Here is a 17,117-nt window from a genome sequence, read left to right as displayed (position 1 = left end):
TTTTGCAGATATTTTTAGTCTTTTCAACATTTTTTAGTATTTTTTGTTTTTTTTCAGTCTTTTCTTTCGTTTTTTTAGTCTGTTCAGTTTTTTTAGTCCTTTTAGTTTCTTTAGTTTTTTTAGTCTGTTTTAGTATTTTTTGTCTTTTGTAGCTTTATGAAGTCGTTTTAGTCCTCTCAGTCTTTTAGTCTTTTTTTAGTTTCATGGTATTTTTTTGTGTTTTTTAGTCCTTTTTATTTTTTTGTCTTTTTCAGTCATTTTTAGTCCGATTCAACTCTTTCTTAGTTTTTTAGGTTATTTTTAATATTTATTTTTGTACTATTTTCAGAGCCCTTTTTCTTATGCACATAAATTATGATTCACTAACGAGTCGAAGACGAAACGTAAAGAAAATTCTCTTTTCGCAAGTTCTTACTATGTGTCAAATGATTTCAATATTTTTCAATAAATTCAATAAGTTTGAAATAATTTATTTACACAAATTTTAGTTCGTTTCAAGCTAAATTTATTGTTATGAAAAATACTAGATGTATTTTGCATTTTTCGTAGCATTCCTAGACGATGCTTTACCTTCCTCGTCAAGCACCAAATTACTTAGTGTTAATTTGAAGGGGAAAAAGCTTACTTTTACCCCCAAGTTTATGCTAGGTGCACATAACCATTTTCTTAAGTTTACGTTTCGTCTTCGACTCATCAGTGCGTCAGCAGATTATGCTGACGCAAACCCCCGGATCGACATAATCCGCTGAGCAGACGTAAAGTTAATGCTATTTGCAAGACGCTTTTTTTGTACACATGAAGTGTAACGTCTAACCTGACGTCTCGAACGAAACAAGTTTCGGCTTACTGGCCGTACAGATTGTGGTAATTTGAAGGGGAAAAAGCTTACTTTTACCCCCAAGTTTATGCTAGGTGCACATAACCATTTTCTTAAGTTTACGTTTCGTCTTCGACTCATCAGTGCGTCAGCAGATTATGCTGACGCAAACCCCCGGATCGACATAATCCGCTGAGCAGACGTAAAGTTAATGCTATTTGCAAGACACTTTTTTTGTACACATGAAGTGTAACGTCTAACCTGACGTCTCGAACGAAACAAGTTTCGGCTTACTGGCCGTACAGATTGTGGTAATTTGAAGGGGAAAAAGCTTACTTTTACCCCCAAGTTTATGCTAGGTGCACATAACCATTTTCTTAAGTTTACGTTTCGTCTTCGACTCATCATGTTTCGTTCGAGACGTCAGGTTAGACGTTACACTTCATGTGTACAAAAAAAGTGTCTTGCAAATAGCATTAACTTTACGTCTGCTCAGCGGATTATGTCGATCCGGGGGTTTGCGTCAGCATAATCTGCTGACGCACTGATGAGTCGAAGACGAAACGTAAACTTAAGAAAATGGTTATGTGCACCTAGCATAAACTTGGGGGTAAAAGTAAGCTTTTTCCCCTTCAAATTACCACAATCTGTACGGCCAGTAAGCCGAAACTTGTTTCGTTCGAGACGTCAGGTTAGACGTTACACTTCATGTGTACAAAAAAAGTGTCTTGCAAATAGCATTAACTTTACGTCTGCTCAGCGGATTATGTCGATCCGGGGGTTTGCGTCAGCATAATCTGCTGACGCACTGATGAGTCGAAGACGAAACGTAAACTTAAGAAAATGGTTATGTGCACCTAGGATAAACTTGGGGGTAAAAGTAAGCTTTTTCCCCTTCAAATTACCACAATCTGTACGGCCAGTAAGCCGAAACTTGTTTCGTTCGAGACGTCAGGTTAGACGTTACACTTCATGTGTACAAAAAAAGTGTCTTGCAAATAGCATTAACTTTACGTCTGCTCAGCGGATTATGTCGATCCGGGGGTTTGCGTCAGCATAATCTGCTGACGCACTGATGAGTCGAAGACGAAACGTAAACTTAAGAAAATACTTAGTGTTATTAAAAAGGGAAACATCGAATTTCCGGTAGATTTTAGTAGATATTGTAGATGATATCAATTTTAATTGAATTGGTATTAAATGATATTGAATGCTTCTCCTAGCTGAGTCCCAAATAGTCTGCTTTATGTATTTTTTAATCACTTTTTCCAACGAATTTTTAAAGTTATAGGGTGTTTTTAATGCAAACATTAAAACTATTCTGTGAAAATATCGAGTTATTTGAGATTCGCCTCTCGGATCAAAAGAACAGAAGACAAAATGGAACAAAAGTTAGAAAAAGTAATTTAGTAGTTCACAAATCCTTTATTAAACACATTAGCCAAACGATCTATTTGGTGACTACTTATTTGATTGCACAATTCTAAATATGTATTCATTTACAACTTTTCGTTGTTCAACTCAAGTGTCTATTTCGATGAGACAGTTTGTGAGCCTAGATTAGGGATTTCGGAATGCCGATCGAATGACTGAGAAATCGACTGAAATTTAATCGATTGGTTTGAAACTAATGTTCGATTATTTAACTAATCGAATAATACGAAAAGTCCAATACTAACAATCGAATAATTAATCGAGTAATCGACCAATAACTCTGGTAATCGATTAAAATTTAATCGATTAGATTAAAAAAATAATATTCGACGATTGAATAATCGAGTATTTCGAAAAAAATCGCCATCCCTACTGGCAGTACATAATCGGCTGTCAAAAGAAGTCATGGCCTTCCTCGATTGATGTAATGCTTTGGCATCATATCTTATATTGCAAAAAAAGCGGATCGTTTCCAAAAATGGGTACGTTTCCAAAGTGAAGGGGGATCATTTCCAAAACAATGATCAATTTTTGGCATCATGAATAAAAGTATTCGAAAAAATTTTGATTATTAGAGACTCTGAATCGTATAGGAAAGTGCGATATTCGGTAAACAGTAACTTACGGGTAGGACTTTAGAAAATTAGAAATAAAACTAGTTAAAAACCAAACAGACTGTCAAAATCGTTGGAGCAACAACCGCTGGTATCTCCAAAGCGATGAATCTATTCCGCACTTCTTATCACACAACATCAGTCAGTTGTCATTAGAAATTTATTTTTACCGATTAGGTCACATTTTTGTCTATTCCGCAATGCCACCTACCTTTTCAAGTTCCACCCGAGCATATTCGGCCACCGTATCGTCGAATTCGCCGACACTGCTGGCCGTATCGGTAAAATCCGACTCGCTGTACTCGGATCCGGTCAGGTACGGTGGCTCGTACAGATACTGCTTCCGTCGAATTTGAACACTGGGTGCTTTCACCAGAATCGCACCATCCACTACTACTCCACCGGGAGTCACCGTCCGGACCGATTCCGCATCCGATTCACCCGCGTCACATTGCTCCGGCTGCGGTACATGTTCTGCGTTCTGCGATCTACACTTCACATCGTTGTTATTGGTTTCTTCCACTCCACTAACCCGGCTACTACTGCCCGGTTCGACTTCGGAATTCGGCCGATGGTGAAAATCCACCGCCACCTGGATATCTTTCTGCACCACACAACACTGCTCGTCACCGCTGCTGATAACGCTCACATGCCGAACGTCACTCGAACCACTTCCCCCCGCGGACAAATCACACACTTGCACTTTCTTCTCGTCGTCCGTGGTTCTTCCATCGACGACGGTCAGGGATTCTTTGGTAACACTGATTCCATCTTCCTCCTCGCGGCTAGCCTCTTCGACGGCTTTCAGCTCCAGACTGCGACGGTTCTTTCGTTTCTCCGCAATTTTGCTCTGTTTGCGTGGGATTCCACTGCCGGAAGATTTCCGACTATCCCGGGATTTGTACTGACCCGTCGCTTTTTTGCCATTCTTACCGATCGCACCCGGTTCACTGAGCGGTTCCACCCCGGCCGGAAGTTCATCGGTTCTTGCTGGAAATTTACTGCCCGGATGCAGCAGTTCGTAGATGACCGGGAAGGCACACTGCAGTCCACCTTCCTTCAGCTGCTGGAAGATCAGGTACGAGGTGTCCGTGTAGCGGGACTTGGGCTGAAACGTGGGCATTTCTTTTTGTTAGCTATGATTATAGGTTAAGACAAAAAAAAACAAACGCCCATTTGGGTTCACAAAAGGGTTCTTCGTTCTGAGTTTAAAAGAGGCGATGATGACACCGCGACCAAACTGACTGACATTCGGCACATTCCACACTAGCGCACAGGCAAATCGGCCAAAAAGTCCGAACGTTGTTATCAGTTTGTGTTCGAACCAGAAAAACACATTTGCGATATGACCGGTGAGAGCGTAGCGAGGAAGAAAACCCCAAAGCCTAAAATGAACCCTCCCCCTTCTACCTACGCCACTGAATTACGTACCTGATAAGCAGCAGTCAGTTTTTTCGAGTAATAAATTTAGAGCACGCTTAGTCGACACGCAGACTAATAACCGAGCTGGGATTGAAGGACGGGACTAACGATAAACTCCCGTCCTACGCCAATCATCACGAATATTGATCGGAACAAAACCAGAAGAAAAAAGAAACAAAAATCCATGTGAAACAAATTGGATTAACCTCCCGAACACGTGTTTCTCGTCACCGCTCCATGTTTCTTTCCATGTCTTATGTTCGTTTTTTTTGAGGTTAGAAAAATGACTCGATTTGTAAACAGCATCATCGGGAGGAACATCCAAGCGCGGCATTCGGTAGCACCATTTCCATTTAGATTTAAAGATCGGTAAACAAGGAAAAAGTCATTTCCTCCTCCTCGTCGTCGTCGTCGTGTGATGCAGCCTCTCACCAAAGAACTGCTGTTGCCGCCGCCACTGCGCGGAAGACAGACAAACAGACAGGCGGAATGCACTCTGTGTCTCATCACCTTTGTTTTTATGATCATTCACTTTCTTCCACGGCGCGGCCTACTACTAATGTTCCCCTCACCAAATCGGAAAAGAACAAAAAAACCGGGGGGTGTGCGAGTACAGATGATGCAGATGCACTTTTTGAATTTAGTTGGATTCCCGCGGCCGGTTAAAACTTGGCTTCCCGTCCTCGCCACCCACCACTCACGAGAATGCATCGGTGAGTTACAACATAATAATATTTATCGCTGACGGATCATTTATGTTTTTATAGACTGCTGATGTCAGGAGAGAGAGAGAGAGAAAAGTAGTTCCAGTAGGGTTTGCGAAGATAAACAGTAGTCGATGTGCACTCTCAGAGAAAATTGAGTAGATTTATAATTTTGAAAAAAAAAGAGCGAATCAAAAGAAATATCTACGTTAGGAAACTCATCGAATGGTTTTTGCCGATAATAAAATCACACGGATAAAAATCCATTGCCAGAGCCATGAGAAAAAATCACGAAATCATGAAACATATTTTCTCATAAAATTTCATGAGTGAAATGATTGATTTTTTACGCAGTTTGCTTGGTTTTGTCTTAGAAATGCATAAAACATCGAAATTTGCTGTTATCCCGAAATATTTTTCAAGTCAATTCTTTGTTTATTTTATTTTCGCCGATGATAACGCAAATCGGTGAATAATTTGTTACTAATTTGTTACTAACTAATTACGGTAATTTTGAATTTGTTGCTCAAATTTTTTTCTATTTTTTTGAGTACTTTGCTAATTTTATGTGAACTTAGCGAAGTACTCAAAAGAATGAAAAAAAATTGAGCAACAAATTCAAAATTGCCGTAACTAATCAGCAACAAATTATTCACTGGGTTTCGATTCGTTTTGGAGCACATTTGGGAGAGGGGCTGCGCTAACTTTATATGAACTTTACAGATCGGCTGGAAAGTTCGTATCGTTTCTATGAGATGGCGCCACTAGAATTAAATCCATACCATTTTCAGTTAGTACCAACCTTCAAAAGATACGTGTATCAATTTGACAGCTGTCTGATTATTAGTTTGTGAGATATTGCCTTTTGAGTGAAGCTACTTTTGTTATTGTGAAAAAAATGGAAAAGGAATTTCGTGTGTTGATGAAACACTACTTTTTGATGAAAAAAAGTGCCGCCGATACCTAAAAATTTGGCTTGATGAGTGTTATCCAGACTCTGCACCGGGCGAAGCAACAATTCATAAGTGGTTTGCAAAATTTCGTACTGGTCATATGAGCACCGAAGACGATGAACGCAGTGTACGTCCAAAAGAGGCTGTTACCGATGAAAACGTGAAAAAAATCTACAAAACGATTTTCAATGACCGTAAAGTGATGTTGATCCAGATAGCTGACACCCTAAAGATATCAAAGGAACGTGTTGGACATATTATTCACGAATATTTGGATATGAGAAAGCTTTGTGCAAAATGGGTGCCGCGTGAGCTCACAATCGATCAAAAACAACAACGAATTGATGATTCTGAGCAGTGTTTGGAGCTGTTATATCGAAATAAAACCGATTTTTTTCGTCGATATATAACAATGGACGAAACATGGCTCCCTCACTTCACTCCGAAGTCCAATCGACAGTCAGCTGAGTGGACTGCACGCAATGAACCGAACCCAAAGCGTGGAGAGACTCAACAATCGGCCGGTAAGGTTATGGCGTCTGGATTTTGGGATTAGCATGTGTAATTTTCATCGACTACCTTGAAAAGGGGAAAACCATCAACAGTGACTATTATATAGCGTTATTAGAGCGTTTGAAGGACGAAATTTCAAAAAAACGGCCTCATTTGAAAAAGAAAAAAGTTCTGTTTCATCAAGACAATGCACCGTATCACAAGTCGATGAAAACCATGCTGAAATTGAACGAATTGGGCTTCGAATTGCTCCCTCATCCACCGTATTCTCCAGATTTGGCCCCCAGTGACTTTTTCCTGTTCTCAGACCTCAAGAGAATGCTCGCTGGTAAAAAATTTAGAAGCAATGAAGATGTAATCGCTGAAACTGAGGCCTATTTTATGTTCATTTTTCAAAAAAATATTTTTCGAGACTATACCAAATCTTGAAGTTTCGTGGATTTTATAAACATAGGGCATCAAAATTTTTTGTTCGAAAAAAAAAATTCTAAGTAAATTTTTATCGAGATGTTCCATGAATTTTTGACAAAAACTCGGCAACAAAATTTGTTTTATAGTTGTGCAGTTTTTTTAATGGATTTTTGAAATTGCGCGGTTTTTTTTGTCGTATCTCCCACGTAAAAAAAACCTCAGTATATCATGCGAGTTTTTATGGAAGATGAGTTATTGTTCTTAGAAAGACATTCAACCGAATGATTCTCGAAATGATATTTCACCGACAAATTTTTTTTAACCGAATGTCATTTTGCGGAAAGACAATTTAACGAATTTAACGTCTTTTCACACGGAATCAAATTCAAAGAAAAATTTATCACACAAGATACCATTTCGCCGGAATGTTTAACTGATTTTCATTTCGGAGGCAAAAAATCGTTTGGACTAAACATTTTATCTAATGGCATCTCTCAGAAACATTTCCCCAAAAAACAACTCTCCAATAGTCAACTCGACGAACGGCATGTCGTACCGATCTTTCACCGAATGAATATCGTTTATTCAAAAATACATTTTGCCGAATTTCATTTCATCGAAAGACATTTTTTCGAGCTGCCGTTTCACCAAAAGCCTTTCAATTCATTACCTAGAGATGAGAAATCCGTTCGCACATGGTTCACAAGAACTAGTTCATCTGGAAGAATGAGGAAACAACAGTTCCTTGTTGAAGAACGATAGTTTTCTAATTTTGTTATATTTTATTAACATTTGCTTCAGCGCTACTGCATGGAAAGAGAAGTCCCGGATCTAACAAAGAAAAAGTCGATTTTTTACCGTGAAAACTTTTTTATTCTTCAGTATAATTTTCACTTACACTTGATCCATCGGTTCTCCAACATGTTGATTCCATTTGAAAAACAAAAAGATTTGTCAAGGCCTACAAAATAGACTCCCATTTTTGCAATGACCACAGCATGCGGCGAAAATTTATTTCACTGGAGATACCTTTCCAGATTTGGAAATAGACAATAGTCGCTGGGGGCCAGTTCTGGAGGGTACCGGGAAGGTGGACCAACCATTCAATTTCACCTTTGCTTTCTTATCAGGACATGAAACTTGTCTTTTTCCATAGCTTGATGAAAACTAGAACTCGTGCGACACGATCAGCTGTTATTCAACCACTGGTGGATAGATTGTCATGAAATTTGGTATTGGGCAATCTAAAGGCTTGTTCTCAATAAAAATAAACACGGTTTGAAACGTTTCACCTCTTTCCTGTGAATTTTCATTCCATGTAGTAAGGTGCCGAAATGTTTTCAAAAGCTTTTCACTGAACACCACTTTACCGAAAAAACATTTCAGCATTCAACTGAAACAGAAATCAAAGCATTTTTTTTCGCAGGAATTCGATTGATTTATTTCACCGAAAGTCATATAGCCGAAAATCATTCTACCGGAAGATAGAATGCCGGGAAACAGCAACATAATTTTGTGAAAAAAAACATCAAAGCAAATTATCTGAATATCATTCACCGAATACCATTTCTCCGGAAAACATTTCACCGAGTCAACTAGAAACTAATTTATTGAATGTCATTCAATCAAAAAATATTTCACAGAAAGACAGACATTTCCACAAAAGACAATTCATAAAATGCTCTTTTATTAAAGAATGACATTTCGTCGAGTGTCGCGGGATATTTGATTATATCATTAAATGTAATTTTGCTGAAAGACTATTAAAAATCGTTTACACGGAGGGCATTTTGCTGAATGCCTTTCCTTCGAAAAACAGGTCACAAATGTCAAACGGTATTCCACTGGTCCTCTTTTCTCCGAATGTCACCAACGAGAGCCGTTTCGACTAAAGATGTTCAAACACTTTTCGTCGAACTCTTTTTTGTCAAGATATTTGAAAAGGATGCTGTTTCACAGAAATACAGTGCATTGAATGTCATTTTTCGGAGACATCACTGGGAACCAATTCACCGAAAGAAAATTCTTCAAATGACACTTCACCGAATACACTGTGAGAAATCCACCAGACAATCCACCAAGTGTCATTTCATCGAATGTCATTTCATCAAAAGACATATACCCGAGGATCATTTCACCGAATGGCATTTCACGGAATACCATTTCAGCGTGTGTTATTGCGAAGGGGAGCGGGTCATATCGCCGAAAGTCATTTCGCCGAAAGTCGTTTCGCCGAATGTCATTTCGCCGAAAGTCGTTTCGCCGAATGCCATTTCGCCGAAACGATCATTTCGCCGAAAGGGTCATTTCGCCGAATAACTGTATAACTGATGTGGCACAGCCACATAACCGAAGCCAAGATGGCTCGGCGGCACAAAGCCGGCTACCGAGCCGCCGTCGGAAGCGGCGGCCTCTTGCATACAAACCTGTAACCGCCTCCTTTGCCCGGTCTACTCAAAGCAAGGTTTCTTTGCTTTAGTTAGGTCCGAACGAGCGGTAGCGAGGTCGGACAGCACATGAACCAAAACGAAGTGGCGTAGCCGCATTAGATATTTTTTTCATTTTCACCTAATAAACGGAAAATACCCCATACATTTGCCTGGTAAATACGCATATGCAATTGCTTTGATGCTTAGTAGCTGCTAGTCAACAAGTTTTCTTGGGAACTACTTTCTGAGGTTCATGAATCTAAATATTGAGTTCAACAATCAATCATTATTCAAGAAGTACAATGGTAGGTCAACGAAACGGGTGTTAACGCTATCATCTTTCGTTTGACTTTAATTTGAATCAATTCTAATTACGATTTTAAGACGATTTCAGGATTCAGCGAAATGACCCTTTCGGCGAAGTGACCCAATCGGCGAAATAACCCTTTCGGCGAAATGACCCTGATCCATTTCGAAGAATGTCATTTCATTGATTGCTGAAAACCCGAAATAACTTATTGAATGTCATTTGGGCGAAAGGTATTTCGTCGAGTTACAGTTTTACCAAATACAAATTTTCTAGGAAGACGTTCACCCAAATTTTACGTTCTTGAATTGCTCGGGAAAGCATTGAAATAAGATACAATATGAAGCTTCCAATTATCAGTATGAGTTTCATAATGTTTCACTATTCTTTAAAGAGACTCTTTCCTCAGTTGAAGGATTTAGCAAACAAAAAATGGTGGGTGGGTAGTGTCAAAAACATAACTGGAGGACGTGAATACGAACAAAACTGAGATACTTCTTTCAAACTTCCGAATATCAATATTCATTCGAATTAGTTGATTGGTTGTGTGAATTTTGCAACACAAATGATTGACATGTACCTTCAGAATTCAGATTATTCCTTCAGGAATGTACGAGAAATTGTAAAATTTTATTCAGTTATAATCAAACATTTTTATACATAGTTAAAATGAGATGAAACAAATCAACAATATATGCCACAAAAGTTTTCCTTAACCTTTTTTAATTATCACAGAAAACGATAAACACAGGCGTCGTGAGTTTTCCTTTATGATGCTCGTCTATACTATAAGTTTAAAAAAATAGAGTTTTGAGTTATTCGAGGTAATCTCACACTACTGAAAATTTTATCATAAATTGCTGATAATATTTCCGATGGTATGAGGAAAAAAAATCGCTGCTCCGATAAGTATAGCAAGAGATATTCACGATCAAATTCTACCCATTTTGGGGAGAGTAAAGTTTGGAAAGGCGCCCCATAGTAAAGAGAGACGTAGTCACGTCAAAAAACCCTGCCTTATCCATAATGATGAAATAAACTAACAAAACATTCAAATCTCATATATTATAGAAATTTTGTTTTGTTGGTAAAATCCAAATATACCCAACAAATGGATTTTTTGGTTCGTAACTACGAGCCTCGTAGTTTGTAATTATTTAGGTTCAACGGTTTTTATCTTAGGTAAAAGTTTGAAATAGTTTTTTGGAAGCGAACATAGGCTGCTGGGTACGACGCTTTTCGATTTTGTTGTCCATTAAATTATTAAAAAAAAATACAAAAGGACGGTAAACGAGCAAATATATTCAAAATTGCAAATTTCAACAGCTCTTTTTGTATCGTTTCAAAAACTTTATATGTTTTTTCTTCTAGTAAAGTTTATTTTATTTTTCCATTAGTATTCGAATTACAGTAAAACTAAATCAGAAAAACTATTGAAACACGTGAAATAATAGATGATCACTAAAATCAAGGCTCAACCCAAAAACAGCAACGATAAGAAGACTGGTCAATTCGGTAACGGTGTTCCCAGCAGCTTACTGCAGAACCGTTGATCGTCACCCCACTATGCCAACATTCACAGAAACTACCGAAAGCTTTAGGAAGAGGAGAATGGGTGGAAGGTTAAGGAAGGGAAAGACCACCTACATTGCAGTTTCGTTCGTTCGAAACAAGAAGCACTCGGTTTTGTTTGGCAAACAGATCCGCACAGGTTGATAAGCCACTACGGAGGCTTTCGACAACGAAATCTTTCAACATCCCATCAAATCAAACCGATTATGTGAGAGAGTCTTATGCGCGAACATGAGTCTCTTCTTTCGTTTGCTCCGCTCGATGACGAGGCTGCCTTTGCACAGTTGCACCATCATCATCGTCATCATCATTATCATCATCGCAGCAAGCCTTGATCAAACATGTGTGGTTCAATATGGTTGTTGTTTGCGGAACCATCATGCCTTCGCGACGATCGAAGTAGGCACTGACGGATGTCGAAAGTGAGAGTTTTGCAGGCAGTCCACGCGGATATCAGTTTAGTTTTGGCAGTCGTTTTTCTGGATTTTCTTAACCCCAATACCAAAAGCGTACAGAACAAAACCGAAGTTGAGTGACCTTTTCGATACTAAAAATATCCGTAAAAACTTTGCCCTTTCGTGTGCCCGTGCCCGTGTGTGTGGTCAAGCGGTTAAGTGTGGCATTTATTCGTCTTGAAGAAGCACTTCACCAGTTCGTCGATCGAGTTCCATGCGTGCACGCACTTTGTAAGTGTCCACACTTGAGCCCATGGGATGATGGCCGGGATTCATCGCCGCGGCATGCGGAAAGATTCAAGTTCTGCGATAAGATCTTAAACGTTTATGTACCTAAATTGTCTGCATTGCATTGCTTGCATGATGCGACGGCGACGAGATGGGAAGTGATCTGAATACCGACCGACCGACAGACAGCAATCGAGAAAACAGACCCCGGCTTTTATGGGCAACAACACCAGAAAGTTATGGGTCTCCACGTGTGTGGTATTTTCGAGATGAGCAGCTCGGGATTTGATGCCAGATTGACGAATTATTTCCGTGGCTTTCCGAGCAACGAAACGGATTGAAATGATTTCAGTAGATAGCGAAGAAAAACTGGGAATCACACGAGGAAAGCAAGTCTCTTTTTTTAAATTTGTTTTTAATTTTAGTTATTCTTTCATACCAACCTAAATAGGCTACATTGCCCACATGAACAAGAACAACAGTCATCGAAACGTTTCAATTACATCGCAAACTCTTCGATGTTTTTTGGTCAGCCCACTCAAAAACTCAGAACGAAGAACTTCAACTGAAAACCGAATAATCATAGAAAGAAACCAAGAAAAAAAATGTCCAACACTCACCGGAACATCCATTCTTCTCGCTGAGTATCCTCCGCTAGTCAAGCCATCCGCTAGGGGCCATGATGGTCGAGCGGCATCATCCGAAGCACCACCAGCACCGTAACAACGGAAACTGAGTCCTGCAAAGGGCGAGAAACGGGTCAACAAAATTTCGTCGACGCCGACGGAGAATGTCGATCAGTCAGTCAGTCAGTTATTCTGGTCTTTGACGTGCACAGCGCGATGCTTGATAATGAAGGAGTCACTGTCCGGCGATTAGCACTGGAACACACACACACATGAACTTTCTAGGAATTACACTATTTTCACCGTATTTTTAACGTTGTTTGTTTGTTTGTTTGCTTCTAACTCAGTGTGGAACTTTTTAACATAGTTCCGGATCAAGAATCTGGACTCTTTACGGTTATTTGATAAAACTAAAAAAACATTGGGTAAAAGAATTCTGTATACAACACCAAATTTCGAACATTTATTACAATAACATTAAATCAGTTTCAAAATTTAGTTCACAAAATTAGAAATATATTGATGGATCTGATCACGAAGCTCCTCCGGTACTTGAGGACGCTCTCCATTGGCGATGGCAGCTTGGAAAATGGCTTCAACTTCTTGACGAAGATCCTCCGGCAACAGGTTCAAGAATTTCTCGAATCGCTGTTTGTGTCCGGCCTTGAACTCTTTCAAATGCTCTCGAATCTGATCACGAAGCTCCTGCGGTACTTGAGGACGCTCTCCATTGGCGATGGCTGCCTGGAAAATGGCTTCCACTTCTTGACGAAGATCCTCCGGCAGCAAGTTCAAGAATCTCTCGAATCGCTGTTTGTGTCCGGCCTTGAACTCTTTCAAATGCTCTCGAATCTGATCACGAAGCTCCTGCGGTACTTGAGGTCGCTCTCCATTGGCGATGGCTGCCTGGAAAATGGCTTCCACTTCTTGACGAAGATCCTCCGGCAGCAAGTTCAAGAATCTCTCGAATCGCTGTTTGTGTCCGGCCTTGAACTCCTTCAAATGCTCTCGAATCTGATCACGAAGCTCCTCCGGTACTTGAGGACGCTCTCCATTGGCGATGGCTGCCTGGAAAATGGCTTCCACTTCTTGACGAAGATCCTCCGGCAGCAAGTTCAAGAATCTCTCGAATCGCTGTTTGTGTCCGGCCTTGAACTCTTTCAAATGCTCTCGAATCTGATCACGAAGCTCCTGCGGTACTTGAGGACGCTCTCCATTAGCGATGGCTGCCTGGAAAATAGCTTCCACTTCTTGGCGTAGATCTTCCGGCAACAGGTTTAAGAATTTCTCGAATCGCTGTTTGTGTCCGGCCTTGAACTCCTTCAAATGCTCTCGAATCTGATCACGAAGCTCCTCCGGTACTTGAGGACGCTCTCCATTGGCGATGGCTGCCTGGAAAATAGCTTCCACTTCTTGACGAAGATCCTCTGGGAGCAAGTTCAAAAATTTCTCGAATCGCTGTTTGTGTCCGGCCTTGAACTCCTTCAAATCACCACGAAGTTCCTCGGGCAGATAAGGGCGCTGGCCGTTAGCGATGGCTGCCTCTACTTCTTCCCGTATATCGGAACGACCTGGACGAGCCTCTACCAAATAAAGCGCCGCTCCAATCACGGTCGCAAATAACCAAACTTGTAGCTTCATACTCCACAGTGCTCAAAACCTGTTCTATCTTTGAAAAACTGTTTGCGAATGATGTCGTTCCAAAGAGGATGGCTAGCATTTTATAGCGTGAATTATTATTGTCACTATCAGTGTTAGATAACAGAAGATAATTATCTTCGTGTTCTGGCGAGTATTGACTTGGGGAAGTTTCTTTGTTTTCCGTCTGTCTCTGCGAATGAGAGTCTTTCGATATCGAGTTTGGGACGACCCAGACATGAATCATCACGATCGGTGATATCGTTCAACATGACAGGAAATTGAGTCCTACTCTAAGTAACAACATACGGTATTTCCCGGCTGGTTGTTTGTATCCGACTTTTATCAAGCAAGTGTAAACATTGGGATCCACTTGGGAAAACCGAACCATACCGGAATCTTGCGGGAACCAACTTTGCTGGGTTCTTTGATCAATGGTATGATCTTTTGAGACCTTTTTGATCTGATCTGGTTCTGAAACATGCTTTTTATTTAGGAAATCTATTTTGGTTTCTTGTTTTGGCTTCGAAACTTAACAAGTAAATCGCTAAATACGCAAAAAGAATGGAATATATTATGAAAATGACAGTGTCTTTGGCTCATTGTTCTTCAAATCGTTTTTCATCAATGCCATCATCTAACTCAACGAATTTAGGGGACATGCAGCGCCCCTAAATTTTGGATCGCTTGGCTATAGATTTCGAATTTGGTGATAAGTTCGATTTACTTGAATTTTTAACCAAACTGATGTCAAAGAGCGACAGAAGAGATATTCCACAAATTTTTAATCAGTATCCAGCGAGAATAAAGAGTGAATTAGATTGGCGATTGCGGGATAATTTCTATAGAACTAGGACACTACAGTATTGCAATAAAAATTATTTTTCAAAGAATATCGAACAACAAGCTTTGTTCGATATTCTTTGAACAATAATCGCAATCTAAAAAACCTTCCAAGGCTTAATCCATTTTAAAGAATTTCTAAAACTGATTCGAAAATTTATTAAATATTAATACAAATTTATTTTTTCATCTGGAATGGTACAGTCGTTGATTGATAGGTTATCTTTCGAAGAACCATCAAAAGCACAGTCACTTAGGGGACATGCAGCGCACCTAATATGTTTAGACCATTTTGTCATGCAAATCGTATTCGATTTTGTTGGTTTGTTCCACTATAATTCTAATCGAACTAATAGATTTCGAATTTATGTTAGCCAGCTTATTGTATCCAATTTTATCACAATTTGTAGATTGAAAGTGAGTAATCGGCAAAATAATATGGCGACTCGAGATGACTGTTGGTACAATAGCCCTATGTTAGTTTGGCTTGACTTCGCGAAGTGAAAACCAAATGTTTTAAAGTAAAAACACAGAGGGTGTCGCGAGCATTAAACATGGTTGAATGCCGTTCAATTTTCCAGTTTTGTCACACTTTTTGAAATAGTTTTTATCGTGAAACACTATTAAGACCGAAAAGGGAGCATTCAACAATCCAAATGTTTAGATCATTTGACCATGAATTTTGTATTTGGTGGTTGGTTTGTTTTACTATAGTTTTATACGAGCACGCCTAGTTTTTATCGAGTAGCAATAATTAATAAAGATGTAAAAATCTGTCTTTTAGTATTATATTTTCGAAAAGTTTATCCACCAGAGTAAGATTCAATTAATTTGGGGGGCATGCAGCGTCCCTGTTTCCTGAATTTATTTTGTGAACAAGGATTTTTAGTTTGTTTATGTGATTCATTCGATCGTTGATTTGATGCTTCAATTACTCTTCGTTGTTTTTCAATTTAGTAGTTTATTCATGAAATCACATATAAATTGAATAACCGAGAGCTAAAATTTTGGAATGACTGAGAAAATTCTATTGAAACCAAGACACTGCAATAATGCGCAAAAATTCCTATATTTTTATAAATATTATCGCAGACTTTATCGAATTACAATTAATTTTGGGCATTTTTTAGAATCGGATTACAAAATTTATAAGACATCTGGTCAAAGTTTGTAAATCTAAAAATGATGAATGCTCTGATAGGTTTGCTTCCAAAGCACCGTCAAACTCAGTAAATTAGGGGCATGCAACAGATTTTTTTCGTGGATTTCGCATTTTGTGATTGGTTTGTTTAACTACAGCTTAAATCCTACAGCTAGAATTCCAATTAATTTTTGATTACTCCGTTCATAAGTGTACTAACTAGTTGAACTTGATATCGTGAAGCAAATATCAAATATTACAAAACATAGCACGTCAAGTTTGTGTGAAATCGTTTTAAGCTGAGGAGAATTGTCTCCGATTTTATCACAATTGGTTGTCTGAAGGTATAGTAATTCACGAAATAACGTGACTATTGATATAATACCCAAATATCAAAGTTTTGTGAATCTTTTTTTTGTAAGATATCATGATACTCAAGTAAATTAGGTGGCCTTTTTCTTGAATATGATTGCAACATTAATCAGATATCAAGAAAAAATTTTGTTTATGCAGGATTGGTGTGACTGAAATGGATGAAAGCGTGTTCCCAAGCTTGAAGTAACTTAAGAGGCATGAAGCGTACCTATTTTTTTAGATCACTTTGCTCATTCTCATCAGTTCTCGGTTACACTGATGGAACGTATTGGTGACGTTATGCATGTCGATAGAATCGTTTAGTATTTAAACTCTAGGATTTTTGTTAGATGATAGCATCCTTTTGTGTTCAGGTTTAGTGAATCAAAGGGACATGCAGTGCCCCTAAGTTTCAAAGCACCGGGTCATACACTTTGATTTTTATTTTTGGACCATGCCAGCTATACCAATATCAACCGAGAAATGATTGAACTAATCAAAATTAATCCTGTCCACTTTGCAACCTAGTTCCCACGAAGCAGGATCTTACTCTGTACCACCGCCTGTACCCATCGAACGATCATCTTTTACCCACGATCGAATTTCCAGACCCTAATCAACGCCTTCCGCAAATCTGGACACAACTCACCGCCAGC

General features: G+C 39.1%; 1 protein-coding gene across 3 annotated transcripts in view; it reads right to left on the bottom strand.

Moving 5' to 3' along the window:
• Positions 1-17,117, bottom strand: part of LOC131431006 (uncharacterized) — a 352,841-nt gene that overhangs the window by 174,934 nt on the left and 160,790 nt on the right. For 2 of the 3 annotated variants that reach the window (XM_058596385.1, XM_058596375.1), the window contains exons 2-3: positions 12,480-12,598; positions 3,077-3,973 (exon numbers count right to left, since the gene is read on the bottom strand). The exons of the other annotated variant lie outside the window; for it this stretch is intronic. In XM_058596385.1, the coding sequence (XP_058452368.1) occupies positions 3,077-3,973; positions 12,480-12,491 (909 nt within the window). In that variant the 5' untranslated portion in view covers positions 12,492-12,598. The remainder of the gene's footprint in view (positions 1-3,076; positions 3,974-12,479; positions 12,599-17,117) is intronic. 3 annotated transcript variants of the gene reach the window in all.

Source organism: Malaya genurostris, chromosome 1 (genome assembly GCF_030247185.1).
Source record: "Malaya genurostris strain Urasoe2022 chromosome 1, Malgen_1.1, whole genome shotgun sequence".
Taxonomy (NCBI): domain Eukaryota; kingdom Metazoa; phylum Arthropoda; class Insecta; order Diptera; family Culicidae; genus Malaya; species Malaya genurostris.
Note: the sequence above shows the minus strand (reverse complement) of the source record. Positions and strands in the feature narration are given on the sequence as shown.